Source organism: Nannobrachium achirus, assembly GCF_963921795.1.
Source record: "Nannobrachium achirus genome assembly, chromosome: 11".
Classification (NCBI taxonomy): Eukaryota; Metazoa; Chordata; class Actinopteri; order Myctophiformes; family Myctophidae; genus Nannobrachium; species Nannobrachium achirus.
The window spans coordinates 49,664,414-49,681,136 of record NC_137820.1 but is presented as its reverse complement, the minus strand read 5'-3'; the positions used below and the strand labels follow the sequence as shown (position 1 = coordinate 49,681,136).

General features: G+C 42.4%; 1 protein-coding gene across 1 annotated transcript; it reads left to right on the top strand.

Annotated features, from left to right (window-relative positions):
* The first annotated feature begins 1,376 nt into the window (after positions 1-1,376).
* adpgk (ADP-dependent glucokinase) lies at positions 1,377-13,458 on the top strand. The gene is made up of 8 exons (XM_080736506.1): positions 1,377-1,500; positions 3,532-3,782; positions 5,760-5,985; positions 6,542-6,604; positions 6,895-7,015; positions 7,701-7,897; positions 8,445-8,543; positions 10,623-13,458. Exons 2-8 carry the CDS (start codon positions 3,553-3,555, stop codon positions 11,184-11,186), a joined length of 1,500 nt encoding a protein of 499 aa, XP_080592632.1. The 5' UTR covers positions 1,377-1,500; positions 3,532-3,552; the 3' UTR covers positions 11,187-13,458.
* Positions 13,459-16,723: the final 3,265 nt, after the last annotated feature.

The window sequence follows — 16,723 nt, the reverse complement described above, 5'->3', positions numbered from 1 at the left end:
GTTAAAGATGGCTTCTTTAAGTTCTTTTTTATGTACGTTTGTGGAATTACTGTGAGTGTTGTTGGAATAATAAAATGGAAATGACACTTCTGTGAACTACTCATAAATGTTTCTGGATGACTCAAAATAAAAGTTGGCAAAGATGATTTTACACCATTACGGTAGGTAGATCTTTGTAAGTTCAGTTCACTTGACTGCCCAGATTTAAGTGTAACCAGAGCAACTTCTGAACACAATCCTTTCCATTTATTAGCGCAGCCTCAGGCAAAACAGTTGACAAGTACTGACAAGAACATTATAGTCTGAAAATAATTTAAGTAAAGAATTGGTGGTTTAGGGATAACGTCTGGGAACGAGAAGACATTTCACCTGGTTGAGTGACCAAGCTCCCCTCCATGCTCACACTCAGCAAGCCTACTTGCAGATACATGTATATTAATCCTGTCTAATAGGCCTAAGGCTTCACTGGCTTTGGTACGCCTAACTGTGATTAATGTTAGGCTACTTGACTTTTCTTGTGCAAGCTGTATAGTCAAACAAAAAATCTAAACAATTATAAAAAGATGATACAGTACTCAAATGTAGAGTGCTTTTCTCTCGACTATGCATGGTACTTTAAACAGATCTACAGTAGTAGCCTAGATCTAGTAATACCACTGTGTCATTTCTTGCATTCCTTGGCAAGTTAGTCAAATCAGTTTTATTTGCAGGATATATATATAGCACATTTCAATAACAAGGCAATTCAATGTGCTTTACACAGAACATCAAGTAAAGGAAGGAAACGCAATTTTAAAATTACATGGATACATAAAACTGAATGAAAATGAATAGATACAGTTACAGTGCAGAAGAGTAAAGAAAAGAGAAAAATAACTAAGGCAGTGGCAAGAATTGGTCTTTAGTTGTGTTTTAGAATAAATAAGAGTGGTGGCAGGATTCTTGGAGCTAGACCATGAAACCCCTAGAGTTGGCATGAAATTACCCTGTGAGAGGTAAAAGAAAGTACCCTATGCCTGGACCCCGGCCACTTGACAGCTTGTTCAGTGGCGTCAGTTCAGCAAAAGCTAAGATATGGCAACATGACTGGTGTCTTGCACGCGCGTGCAAGACACCACTCATGCTGCCATACCTTAGCAACAGGCATTATGAATGTATTTTAAGAAGTACATTTTATTTTGTTTCCTCCTGACTTTCCTCTGTAGCCAAGGTATGGCAGCTGCCATACCCAATTGACGCCTCTGAGCTTGTTTGGGGCGCATGCGCATTGCGAGGTAGGCGGAAGCGACACTGTTTTTCTGTTCTCATCTCCACAGTCTGCCTGCTGCTGGTGGGATAGACTGTCTCTACATGCATCTATTCACTTCAATGTTCTTCTTTATCTTCTCCTGTCAGCGGCGGCTCCCAACAACAACCAGTTAAAATACCGTTCCTGCAAGAACATTAACTCTCAACTGTCAACAATCTCCCCTTTCCTGATTACCAAGAGCTTGAATTCGGGTATGTATAGTAATACTACTGCTAACTGTCTAGTCCTTGTTACCTGGTAACTGTTACCAGCTTTTATTAGCTTACCCAGCTTAATAGGAAGCTGAAGACTTAAACTTGTGTGTAGCGATATAGATTAAAAGCCATGCTATTCTGGTGTAGTTTAAGCCACAAGTATTATGGATTGTGCCCTCATGAACTGCAACGCAGCTCTGAGGGGCAGCCATTCAGGCGCTTCCACGTTCGCTGTAACATTATACCGTGTGGGATCCAGTGCTGGGGTCCACGTCAGATGTGGCGATGGACGGGGCTTACACAGCATAAAGACAACTTAAAGGAGAACCCATATAATTAAATATGATGCATAAATGCTATATTAGTATTGGTTATTATAAAGTTAACTGGAGACACTGGTCCCAACCTAAGAATCCCAAGAATAAGGAGTTGAAGTTGTCGTGTCAGTCATCAACTGTGCAGTACTGTGGAGTTGTGAATGAATGGGATGCAGTGATGATGAGGAATCTTTGAAGGGCGGAGTGACCATGAGGGTCATTTTATTGGTATGGGGACATTTCCTGGTCCAGGATTGATAGAATTGCTGCAGAAAAATGTCCAGTTTTGGATCTTGAAAACATGAAAACATTTGGCCAGTTTTTAATATCTTCATGTTATCAGCGTCAGCGGTAAATGTACAGTTATATAATTTTTATCTCTGGGATGGAGAGATTCTCTTATCTATTGTCCTTTACCAGCTTCAACCCATTCATCCTAGGACTCAGAGTTCCTGAATGTCTATCTAGCTGATAGATAGACATGCAGGCACAGGGCAGTGAGGGCACAAGTCCTAGTATTTTGTGCTAGATTCTAGCACAAAATATGACAGGCTTGGTTTGAGTTTGTGATCTCTGTATTTTTGCCTTGTGAGTCAGTGGGTTCATTGCTGCCCCCCCCCCCCCTTTTCTTAGTTAGATTTCCTCCTAGTGATGTTGTGCAACGTTGATGGTTTCACCATCATCAGCGTTTTGTAAATTAAATGTTTTGTTTGTGTGATATTTGCTAATAATACAAATAAAATCCTATCACACAACACTTTAATGCCCTGTTGAAAACCCAAGCTTTAGATTACAGCCATTACATCAGTACTGATCAGATGACAGGTTGCTCTTTTATGTTATTGTTTTATGTACATAGTTCTTTCTCATTTTCAAAACTTGGGGACATATTGAGAATCTTCTCAAAAGTTTGATAGAAAATCTTAGATAACGAACTAGCCTGTAAAGTGACTGACCTGTGCCTAAATTCACATTTACCTGTAATCCTGTATTCAACAAAAGGACATAATTATTGGAATTGGAAGGTTATTAATGCTTGCCTGAAGCTTTTGCGGTTGTTGGGAGTACATGGAGTACATGTGAAAATCTGGGGGCGTGATGTGGGTTTAGTGGTTAGTGCAGAATCTGCATATGCCCTTCATGCGGAAGGCGAGTGGTTCAAACCCTGCCTAGGCCGACGTCAGCAATGGGGAGAAGACGACAGCCACCTCATGGCCTCCCCTAAGTAACAAGAAATCTTGTGAAATAAAATGTTGTCAACCAATCATCAAGGACGATGACATGAAAGAAGAAGATGTGAAAATCTGACATGCAACCCAGTTTTTTCACGCTGAAAGGTGCTGGATAACCAGTTCATGTAAAACAACGTGTTTGGACATGTTTTTTACTTAAGGTAGTGGAGGTTTTCTAATGTATTCTATTCACAGACAGCACACTGTAAATAAAGTGTCATTTTAGACCTCCTCATTGTGACCGTAGGTCGCAGATTAGTATGTAAACGGTCACAGCTTGTCTGTTTGTATGTATGTATGTATGTACCTGTACTGTGTATATCTCTGTCACCGCCTGCCACTGTGGTTCTATGGGTTGGTCGCTCTGACATCATGCTCTGATGTCACTGTGATGTCAGGGGAACCACACAAGTACAACAGTATTGCATAACCGGAGTGGCGTTCAACACCGATTGTAATGAAAACATCTTTCATTCCAGGAGTGTGTTTGAGGTTGAACCATGTGGAGGAAGGCGTCACTAGCTGCCCTGCTAGCTCTGACTGTGGGCTACTTCTACCACACCACCCCCGACCTGCCAGCAGACATCCTGCAGTACATCACCACCATGGCACCCTTCCAGCCTGACCCTCAGAACCAGAACAGCAGGCCCAGCTTTGAGCAGGCCATCGCCACTGCCTGGGAGACGCTGATCACCCTGCCTACTCGACAGTGGAGTAAAGTGGCCGTGGGGTGAGTTGATTGTGGAGTGTTCTTCTTACTCCAGTGCTTTCGTAACCAACATAGCTGGAGCGCGAACCATCAACCCATCTCTCACCAGCACCATGTGACCAATATACTGGAATTCACTCTGCCTTACACATTCTGCTGCATGAAAAAGTTACAGGTGAAGTGGGACAAGGATGAGTCTAGTGAGTGGCGATATCTGTAGACATCACATCACATGAGGCAGCTATTTACCAGCATTCTGTGTTACTATTAGTTTCTCAATATCACAGAAAGATTACTTTAGATAAATTAAACAAGACTAAAAGTGTAAACGGCGCAAATCCATAGGGTTCATCCTTGGATCTGCCTATTGAACTAATTTACAACTTCTTGCATGTAAAGGCAGTAATCTCTGGTAATTAGGCAGATTACTCCCACAGCTGCAGTGGGAATGAAAAGCATCTGTTTACTGGTAGAGTCAACATGGTGCCTGTGGTACTTACAGTGGTGGTACTTACAGTATGTAAGATACTTTAGTTGTATGAACAAACTGTTCTTCTGTGAACAAAATGCTTCATGAACACAATCTTGGTGTAAGAGATTCACTGAAAAAACGAACAAAAAAAAAACATTTACATACATTGAGCTCTTGCGTGCCGCGTACTGGTGGAGAGTGAAAGTGAGACTGCCTTGCAAAACTGTTGACAGAATGCTTCATAAGAAAGATATTTTTCGCTGAATATCATGCGACCAGAAAATAGTTACATTTGCCAGCCTGCAGATGAAAGCAATTTTTTGTTCACCCCATATTTGATCAAATACCTAGTTTTGCATAATTTGGGACACCTTGATTGAGTATTACGTACTGAACCCTTAACATTCATCTAACTTGGGATTGGTAACATGATAGTACGTAATCATAAAGATGAGAAACTCTCAACTGCCTATGCCAGCAATTTATGTTTATCTTTTATCCATGTTATAATATTCCAGTGGAAAACACATTTAAGAATGAGATAGCATGTATGCAATGCCAGAATATCGGCCTGAAGGTGGTGCTATAGGGAAGGTCATGGGGTCACTCAAATAGTTGGGGTTCAGGAGCATCAATGCACTCAGCAAGTTTCATGTCAATCTGATTATTAGATTTTGAGACAACTTTGTATTATTAGGACATTTGTCCTAATGTGGGTGCTAGAGGATAGGCCACTGGGATTTGGATTTTGGTTTGTTGAAAACCAGAAAACAGCTTTAGAATCAATATGTTTCTGTGAACATACAGTAGCAAAAGATATGTAAATAAGAAGTATATGTTTGATTAATCAAATAATGTTTTAACTGTAACATCCCAAATCCAAATCTGATCCACTCAGATAGGGATTACAAGTTTAGAACTCTTAGCCCTTGGGGATGAAGAAAGGTACATCTTTGTAAACCAGCCGGGAGTTTTCGAGATAAGTCTGACTGACCAACATAGCCATCATTACATTACAGCCCCAAAAGTTAATCATCTCTTCAGGGCAGACTGCATTGCCTTCAAATGTCATGAAAATCTGCCCATCCGTTCTCAGCGTATTCTTTTCACGATACAGAATGAGCGATTATAATACCTTGCCTTGTATTGCTGCAGGCAGAGTAATTACAGTGATTACATTCACCCATTATATTGGTACTCTAACCTTATGTATACATAACATGTAAATAATTCCAATTCCCATACATTTTATGCTTATTTGACGAGACTTATTGGCGAGACTGGGGGACTCTGTCTTTATTACACACTTTATTTATGTATATTCAATATGTTGTTTTGATATTTGATATTTTTACTCCCATTCTTATTTTAAATGCAACTGCAATTTGTTGTAAGCTTACACTAAAGACTCTCGTTTATGCCTGGCGTAAAACTATGATGTGACAATAAAGTGAAGTTGAAGCTTGAGTTGAATCCTGTGATGTAATGGCACTTCACATCAAGTTCCCCTCTTCACTTCCCTCCAGTGTGAATGCATGTGTAGATGTGGTGGTGTCTGGAGTAGGACTCCTGCAGGCCATGGCTGTGGACCCAGGGGCTGGCATGGACCATGAAGTGTTACACTCCAAAGAGGACCTGAAGGAGGCATTCATCCATTACATGGGAAGGGGGGCGGCTGCCGAGCGTTTCTTCAGCGATGAGGAGGTCTTTCAGAGGATTGCGCGAGCAGCGGCAGAGTACCCTGGTGCCAAGGTGAACCTTTTCACTAATCTAGTTTACATACTGTGTTAAATGACTAAGCAGGTGTACTACTAAGCATCCTATTTATTTATTTACAAAATAATGTCATACAGACCAATTTTTCTCAGCCTGTGGATCAGGGTTCACAGACAAAGAATAAGTTCCATTAGTATGAGTATTGTTATTTTACTTCATGATAGATGCAAAATTCTGGTCTCTCCTAGTGCAAAACCTGTAGAGATCTTAATTCGTTTTGTGGGAATATGAGGAACTCGACTAGAAACCAGGGAGCCAAGACTGAAAACTCGAACCTGCGATGTCTTGAAGATAAAAAGTCTTATTTATAAAGAATCACTGGGATAGATTCTAAATACGACTGCAAGTACATGGAATAATTATACATGTTCTGTTTTGAAGTGGATCAACCTAGATTTCATACAGTAATGTAAAATTCAGTGACCTTCAGTGATTCATTTATACAGTCTCATAAGTCTGCTGTTGTCTCAGCCATTATAGAGTTTAGATTTACATGTCCCGTTTTCTTCTTTATCATTCTCTCCTCTCCCAGCTGTATGTGGGTGGAAATGCTGCTCTCATTGGACAGAAGTTTGCCTCCTACCCCAGACTTTCGGTACATGGCTTGTGTTTTTATTATTATAAACCTCTCTAGGGATGTATAGAATATCTGTTATTAATGCTGACTTAGCTTTTTTACTCAGAAGCAAACAACCTTCACGTTATGTTGGTTGATCTCAATTAATTTGCTTGTGTGGTGTAAAATGATAATGTGGCTTTGTTGCCTGGATGATTACTGTATTACCATAGAAGTCTTTGATTCTGTGTAAGGTAACTAACTTTATAATGTTTAATACAAAACCAAAAAGGCATCATGCTTAATGTGGAACTACTTTCCTCCCCCAGGTGTTGTTATGCGGTCCAATTGGTCCTAAACTCCATGAGATGTTGGACGAGCAGATCCACGTCCCTCCAGGCTCCCTTCAGGAGGTAGACGAATACCACCTCATCCTGGAGTACAAAGCAGGTGAAAACCAACACCATAGTCTGCATCACCCATTGAAGTACACGGTTGTTTACCAGTTCATCTTTGTGGTGAACCACCTCCCCTTGTTTGGCTGATAAACTGAGATCCAAGAGCTAACTCAAAGAGAAGTTTTATTATGACATAAAATTATGAAAATGTGCTAGGCCAGAAGTCTTCAACAGGGGGTCCGGGACCCCTAGGGGGTCCTCAGAGTTACTACAGCTACAGGAGGTCCACCAAATCCTTCTGTGGTAGGATCATTCTTTTAAATTAACAACTTGAACGCTCGCATCCCTAGTCCGCTGAGAACTTTAGCCAAAAATTGCAGATCTACAAGCTCTCAACTCCTCGCAGCACGAGGCGTTGAGAGCTTGTAGATCGGCTATTTTCAGCAAATAGGTTGGTGTAGACGTAAAAAAGAGCAGAACAAGTACATAGTGAAAGGTCAAGTTTACAAAACATTAACATGAATCCAACATAGACTGATGACAGTGCTGTCAAACAAGTCTATGAATCTATCCATGAAATCGATGAAAGTCTGCATCACACATTTATACAATATGTAGAGGGGGTCCCTGCTTCATCTCTCTCTCAGCTAAGCGGTCCTTGACCTGAAAAGGTCGAAGACCCCTGGACTAAGAACAAGGCTAAGCTGAAAAAAAGCTAAATGTCTTGTGGTTTCCAGGTGAACAGTGGGGTCCAACACAGGCTCCACAGGCCAACCGCTTCATCTTCTCCCATGACGTCTCCAACGGGGGGATGAGCTCCCTGGAGGCCTTCGCAGCCAGCCTGGAGGACTTCCAGCCCGAACTGGTGGTCCTGTCTGGACTGCACATGATGGAGGGACAGGGAAGACAGCTGTGGGAGGACAGACTTAAAGAGGTCTGCTGAAGCCACCTACCCCTTACATTTAGATTCTGAATCACAAGAGTATGTGTGTGTGTTTGTGGCATTGGTTCACAGGCAGCATTATAATGTTCAGAATGATTCTAATGATAGATCCTCCAGAGGCACCTCAATTCTTTCTGCCAATTGCCTGAGTGTGGTTGCAATGACAATTCTTTCTGCCAATTGCCTGAGTGTGGTTGCATTGTATTATATGATAAGGGTGGTGGTTGATAACCGTTAATGTAGCTGGTCTTGCCTTGTGTAGAGGAAAACAAGTTAACATTGTTGGCATACTGTAGGGCATGAAATATAGTAAGACCATAGCCTAGTACATTGTCGTCAAAAGAGTGAAGGAGTCCCTGTTAAACAACTGAAATGCATCGTCTTTACTCCCGGAAAGTCACCTTTTCGATGTTTGCAGCAAATCAGTTTGCAGGGCTTCATAACTAAAGTAGGGGACATTCAGTGAAACATCTTGGTGTGGCATTTCTCCATGTAATCTTTTGGTGTGTCTAACCTCCTCTTGCTTCCTGTTTGTCAGGCGGTGGCGATCATATCAGACATTCGCAAAGAGGTTCCTGTTCACCTGGAGCTGGCCAGCATGACAGACAGAGATTACATGAACACCATAATGCAGGAGGTACATGGACACAGGTTTATTATTGTATATCATTTATACGGTTTATTGCGGGCAAGAGGCTGCGGTCCACTTCACACCAAGTGTGATTTTTATTTAATACCGGTAGTTAATTCACTGCACTTAACCGATTTAGTGCCATTCCCGAGATATCTCGCGAAATGTACTCGAGTATCTGTAGTGCCATTCCCGAGATATCTCGCGAAAAGTAATATATTACTGTAACGGCGAGTACATTACCGAGAAGAATGGCCGGAGGTCCGGAGACGAAATCCGTCGCTGATTTCGCATCATCACAGCTCCACAAGCACAAAATAGTCCCATCCATAACATTGAGGTGGACGGGGGATCTCATCTTTAATGTCCATTATCTCAAAACTACACTTTAGAAGCTAGGATGGAGGCAGATGCTCGCTTATGTTACACATGTATAAAAGCTCCCGGTCCGCCATTACACAACTCCACGTGGACAAGGATCGGTTCCGGCGCAGGACCCGATGACGTCAGACCGGAAGTGATTGCGCTGTGGACTTCTGGCCTTCAAAATAAGATAACGGTGGTGATGCCAGCCTGAAGGTGGCATCGTGGACTTTATAATCCGTTAATTTCATGGGCACTAAATGAGTTAACACACTCTGTGCCTAAAACAGAGATCTTTTTTTTTTTTTTTTTTTTCAAAATTAATTAATTGTCATATTTAATTGAACGCATCATGTTTCTTCTGTTAACAAGCAAAGTCCAGTAATATAACTATTGGTGTGGTTGCCCTAACAGGGCAACTTATCCGACTTAATTATTCCGCACTAACTTTATTTTGCCGCGCTACTCCTCCCACAGTTTTTGTGGCACGCACTCAAGCCATATTTCAAATGGACGGCTTCACAGGGAATTGTGTGCTTGCATTATGCGTAGACTCAGGTTGTATAGTTTAATTGATATTAATATATTAGTGTATACATTTTTCCCATTGACTTATATGGGAATCGAGAAGACTCCCATTCAAGTATTTTTATCTCAGAAACCATAAGGGCTACAGTTTAAAACTTGGGGGTAGCTTCAGAATGATAACAAAAATAATTAAAAGATTACGCCAGTCAGCCTCATGGTGGCGCTATATCAGCCCACTTTATGTTTCTGCTGATAAGTAGGTCTTAAAATTTAAATGTATTTTCCCCTGGATTCATTGGGATGTGACGCATCTCCCTATATAGAACACACCCATTTGCGTCAGTAAAGATTTTCCACCATTTTGAATTTTCTTCAAAACACACTTTTGCTCCCTCTCCTACAAATTATCTCCAAATCTCACAAAGATCGGTACACATGATCTCTCGACCTATGTGATAAACATATTCAAGTGAAATGTAGTCCATACCATTCGTCCGTAATAGGCTTCCAAAGTAATGGGGGGTTAGTATATATTTTGTGCTATATTAGTCTGAAAGCGCCACATTTTGTACAGATGTAGCCCAGGGCATGCTCTAATGATTTAGCTAGGGCACCCGAGTCGGCGACCTTCGGGGTCGCCACAGCGGCCAAATCAAGTTGGGCTCCCATCGACTTTCTATACCCAGAAAAGAATCTGCTTTAAGTAGGATGTGAGGGCCCTCTAACTAGGGGTTTGTCATGATGCTGAATCCATTACACGCATTTGTTTTGCACAAGAAACATTCCTTGGGCTATAAATGGCCCAAGAAAACGCCCACAAAAAACTTTTCATCACTAAACCATCGTTTTCTGGGGCCAAAACAAATGCTTGCAATGGATTCAGCATCATGACAAACCCCTAGTTAGACCCCTCTTTCCTCCTGGAGTTACGTGACAATGTAATTGGCTTGTGGGAAGAGCCTATTTCTTAAAAACAAAACACCATTCATCACAAACGCAGGATCTGCACGTTGCATGGCCTCCAACGGTAACCCTCCCAACGTTTTCCTCAGGTCCTAGCATTTTCCTCTGGTCTCGGTGGCGCAACCCATGACTCGCGTCGGCGCAACCACACTTTTTCCCAAAATTGCACATTCCTAGTTCCTAATTATTAATCCAGTGTTTCATTAAAGGCTGTTGTGTTCCTGTTAGCAGGTCATGCCCATCGTCAGCTCCATCGGTCTGAATGAGCAGGAGCTGTTGTTCCTCTCTCAAGCCGGAGGGGGTCCTCACGCCGACCTCCCGGCCTGGAAGGGCATCCCGGACGTGGGCAGAGTTGCAGACATCCTCCTCTGGATCCTGGACGAGCACGGCCGCGTCGACCCCTCATCCGAAGCGGACCTGACACGGATACACTTCCACACCCTTGCCTACCACATCATCGCCGCCGTGGACGGCTACTGGGGGAACCAGGCGGCCGCTGTGATGGCCGGGGCTCGAGTGGCGAGCACCCAGGCTTGCGGCCTCCACGTGGTCGACGTCAGCAAGGTGGAGCTCAAATCGCCCTTGGAATTCCACAGCTCGTTCGACGCCGAGGACAAAGCGAGGCTGACCCTCGACCCCGCACAACCCGTGACAGTGTGGGCCCGCGGCAACGTCATCTTCCACCTCACACCGGTGCTGGTCTGCAAGCAGCCGTTGCGGACCGTGGGTCTGGGGGATGCCATTTCGGCAGAGGGACTCGTCTACTCCGAGTTGAAACCACAACAGCGATTTTGAGAGTATCCTAGGGTTTCCATTCAATTCCCAAAGCGCTCTGATTCCGCTGAACAAAGCTTTTTGTTGTTGTTTTTTGTTAAACAGGAGTTTCGGAATTGTTATCCCTATGCCCCACACACACACACACACACACACACACACACACACACACACACACACACACACACACACACACACACACCCACCCCACTGCCTTTTATTGAGACCATACAGAGAACGAGGAGGGAGAAAATATAGGAGAGTTACATAAGAGTGAGCTCTGGTGGGGTTTGACTCCCGGGCTGTCTCCAAGGTCAACGTGTGGGTCCTCAGGCAAGTGTCTTAACGTCCACACCATTAATAGGCAAAGCAAAGTTAACAAGGCAGTGAAGACCCCCCACCCCCACCCTTACACTGACGTTTGGGCTGTAGGTTTCATTGCTGCGTTGAAGGTGTGGAATTCTCACCCATTCCATCGGAAATTCTGGATCAGTGTTTCATCTTTTTCTCTTTTTCAATCCCTGTTTTTGATCACTTGGTCGGGTCTTCCTTCTCTCCTCCTGTTTCTGGAATTCTGTGGACATACGTGGAATTTGGATGAGAGACATTCTAGAACTGGGTGATGGGGGTCCTCTTTGTACAATCTAGAATGTTGGCCAGAAACTATGCACAGTGGGCAGTAGTTCTGAAGGCATTCTCCCACACAACTCCAAAGAGTGTAACTTTTATTTGGGTCACCTGGTTCCATTTTTTGACTGGCATATATTAAGTATGCAGTGCCTTGAAAGAAACAAATTGTTGTGAATCTATTATAGAATATGTTAAATGTTTATTCATATTTCAGAGCCAACCACTAATGGATAATGCATTGCATCTCATTATTAGCCCCTGGTTGCTGGAAGAATATGGCCTAGAAACGGGTCATTAGACTGGCTGCTGATAAACATCATGTAACACATTAGTTATTTCTAGGGGTTTATGTGCTATGTTGGTGTTACATTCTCTTCTTTTTTTTCTGTATAGCTCATGTGTACATCCTTTGGTGCATTCGCTTAATACAAGCACTAGGAAGGTCAGATGAAACTGAGGAAAAAAAGAGTATCACAGAACGTCTTCTCACACGGGTATCTTAACTCTAATATTGTCTTTATTTCCACCGTGGGAGCTTGAAGAATGAACATTTCTTCCAGTGGAACTTGTACTCACCACCTTAGAAGTGTTCAGTATGCATTTGCTCCTTGAATATACTTGACCTGTCATGTTTTGTTCTGTAAATCTACCTTTTGGATGAAAGGGCAAAAAACTAGGAATGAATACATGCTAGATGTTTATCTTAACTTTCTGACTCAAGCTTTTAATGAACTGCACATAGAGCAAACAAAGGTGTCGTCCTGATAACTGTTTATCATATCATGAATTTTGGGCCAGTTTAATACCGCCTGGTGAAGGTGTAAATTTAATCTTCCACTTCTATTTTAAGAACGGTAAAGGGTTTAAGATATTAACTGTTATGTTGCTATGCAGGGGATTGGATAGACACATTATGCAGTAATACTGTACTTAAGAATCAGATGCCAACTCAGTGGCCAAGAGATTGTCAATGAAACAATATACCCACGAATCCTTCTAAACAGTATACTAGTATCCACTTCTTACCTGATATTTAGAATGAATGGCCATTTTGTTGCCAAAAATCGTTAAGGGGTATTAAAATTTGAAAGGTTGTCTATTTACAAATGGTAGAATTGGGGGTCGGGAGCCAGGCAAGTACTTTGGTTAGGATAGTTTGAAGTCATTTTCTCAATTTGACTACTCCGTAAATGCTATTGTTTTGAGGACAGAGAGTAGCGTACACTATGGTTTTCATCTGATGCCTACAAATGTAAATTGAATGAATAATAAAACGTCATCACACTCCACGATAACGTCCAAAGCACTCCAAGTATGTCATGAGAAATCGATGCAAGATTGCTCAATCATCAATATTCTGGAACTAGTAATAAGGTAAATATCCTTTCGCAGAGATGGTTTGATTGCAGAATAAGACGTAAATTATGCCCTCAATTCAGTTGGATGTTTGACTGCCAGATCAATGCTTGTATACCTCAAACGGCCACTGAAGGCATGCAATAATAGTCTTATGAAATACAAGACCTTTGTATGACATCTTCTGTTCTTTACCAGAATGGTTTCTTTGCACTAGTGTAAGTGGCAGTTGTGCTTTGAAGAAGGCATCTGCTGAGGTGAATGTAGCCACATTTCCCCTATGTTTTCAACATGTTTTGTTACTGGCAAGTACAATCTAATTCAAGTTTACTGATATGTTTTTAACATTTGTAAGGCGGATCATTTCTTTTTCCTTGTAGTTTTTGTCATTAAGATGTATATGAAGAGTATATAAAAATAGTATTTGGCTGTAGGTGTGTACTTGGTGCGTCTTTCTTTAAGTTGTGGGCACTGATATTTACAAATACAAGGTTTAATGTATGTAGTCACATACTGATCTATAACTTATTTATCCATCTCATTTTCAATATATAGGGGTCATCTGGATTACAATGCAATTTAATTTGACTTGTATCTTTCCCTACTATGCATCCTGTTGGAGCTTTGACATGCCCATATATAGAGGGTATGCTCATGCATAAAGTCGATGGCAAATCGAGTGGCAAAGTGAGTTTAACGTCGTTTAATGCAATCCGATAGGACTTTTCTGTTTGGGTGTATGGGCTGTTCAAAGGCCAGAAAGTAGTTTTTTCCACTCGGTACAGTCGGTAGGCATTCCCACATAACGTCACGTGATGTCACGTGCATAGATTACCCTCTATACAGTTATGTTAGGTGGCACTTTACCAAGTACTCATGCTTCCCTGGCATGGCATCCTCCAACATAATCCTGAAGAGGTATTTACAGTAGCCATTATGGCTGTTCTAAAATACTTGGTTTTGATGTTCCAGTAAATCTATCTAATTTGGACTATTTGATTGTTTTGATCAGTCAAGCACATTTTCATCCCATTCATTTTCATAAATTACAGTTCAGTCCCCACTTGTTTTATTTTTTACCATCCAAATATTAAAGAGTTTGTTACAGGGTTAGGGTTAGGGTTGCTCCAGAATCTTCATTAAATAATTCCTTCGACTTTTCTTCTTCACATCTTATAAAAAGCTGTTCTGTTAGATGGTTCCATATGTTTCCCCATTCATTAAGGTTGCATTAATATCCTGGGTAGGCAAGATAAATTCATGAATGAGTTGTTGAAACGATTTAATTACATATTAAGCTGATATACACCATCTACTTCTTAAGGTCAATATTAGTGCTGTGTGGATGATTCTGTATATTCAAAATTTGGTAGCTCATTTTGAAATTATACCAGACCGACCTCTTCATTATACATCAAAGGGACAAACGCCAAAAGGTCATTTTTCTCTAGTACACAGAAGACACATTGTCGCTCACATGTGAATAAGTGCAAAGGTTTATTTATAGAAAATAAAGACCAGGCCTTGTGTACATTTTGTACTTTACTTGTGTGGCCTGTTATATGCAAATGTCACGGTCATTCAAAATACAATTGAGGTGCATCGGTCCCTGTCTACCAACATTCCTTCTTCCTGAGCTGTGTTATCCATGCAGTGGATGTAGCTGTTATCAGGGACTACAGGACACTTTGCACAGGAGCTCCTGTGAGAACTCTTCCAATCCCCTGTGATTTCCCTGTTGAATTCTGTGAGGTCACCGACCCCAATGGTCCAGCACATCCCAGTGTTGAGGTCCAGGCTGACCTGCAGGTTGGATCGGTACTCTTTGGGCTCTACTAAGTGCAGCAAAAGTAGGCCAATGTCGATAATCACTTGGTTGGTCTCTGGACACACATCCAGTATGACAGGGTCATAGTCATTATAGTCACAGATGTCACAGATCTGATCGCCCCAGGTACCGTTCCTGATCAAATTATTGATCAGTGTCTCATAGTGCAGTGTCAACTGCTCCACACAGACACATGGGCTTTTATGCGAACCACTGAAAAAGTGCAGGTCCCTTCCTGTCAGATCTGTGGGATAAAAAAGCATCTCCTCCTCATCCCAATAAAGTCGATCATCATCAGTCTGAAACGCTGCACTTGAGAAGCAGTAGTGCAGGTGTCTGTAGTCGACATCATCAGTGGGCTCACCAAGACTCAGGGCCCACATACAGGGCGAGATTGGCGGGGGGCCGGGGGGGGTTAGGGTACATGAAGATGGGGACGAGGATGAGGAGGACCAGGAGGGGAAGGATGCCCAGTTTGATCTCTGCCTGCCTTCTGGGTATCTATGAGGTAAACTGGAAGAAGACGACAAAGAAGAAGGAGATGATGAGGTGGAAAAACGGTCACAGTCCCCGACTGATAATTCTGATCCTGATTCTGATGGAGGAGTAACGGAGGCAAACATCTTAGGTGACTGCCTATGCCCACCTTCTGGACAGAATGAGATACCACAGACTATCAGGGAATCTTGGGTGTCCCACAGGAAAACCTGGTCCTTTTTCATCTGTAAGGCTGCATGGAAGATGAGGGTGCCATCCACTTTGTCACTGTTAGTGAGCCTATATCCATGCCTCAGACATTCCCCTCTAACTGTGTCTGTGCTTATGATTGGTGAGGTTGCTGACACTGGGATAGGATAGCAGTTAGAGCAAGGTGCAGATGGGGGCTTGGAAGAAATGGTGACGAAGAGCACCTTGGTATGGCTCGCATCGAAAGCAAATATGACAATTTTGGAGTCGTCATTGGGCCACTCACACACTGTAAAATACAGGTCTTCTTCTGTGATGATCTCTTTGTGGTCAACAAGCTGCACACGTTGGACCAGTTTGAGTTTGCTGTGCAGATTAAACTCCCACCAGTACAGATGGTAGGCGTAATTAGTCCAGCCTTGGGTGCTGCTGATGCAGTAGGAGAGAACGTATCGGCCACATTTAGTAAAGCCAATAAAAGTGTGTCGTGCTCTGTCTTCTTCAGTGACAATGTTCTTCAAGGGGACACGTACCAGAGGTGGCAGCTCCCTGAAAAGGTGTTGAGCTAACTTTCCCGACAGCTTTCCGCGTGTGAGAAGCTTGACTACGTTGTCCTTTTGCATTTTGTGTTTGTTGTCGTTCTTCTCTGGGTTGGAGCTGGTGGTGGGTGCCATCTTCAAAACATGTGCTCATCCTGGAGGAGGAGGAGCTCTTATCATATGCCCGCCCACAGCAGCGTGAGCAGCAAATCAGAAAGAAGCATGGTATCTCTAGATCCCATAGCTACAACAGAAGGCGTGCTGTGATTGGATACTTGGATGTGGTTGTCAGTCCAACGGGGGCTGATCGGGGGCTGATGAACTCAAAGGATGAACTGCACACATAGAGCAAACTTTTGTTTCATATCATGAAACAAACTTGGGAAGGTTGTTTAATACCGCCAAGTGTGTGAAGGTGTAAATGTAATCTTCCACTTCTATTTTAGGAACGGTAAAGGGTTTAAGATAGTTGTTTGTAACAGTTAATATGAATAATATCTAAAATATATTGGTTAATA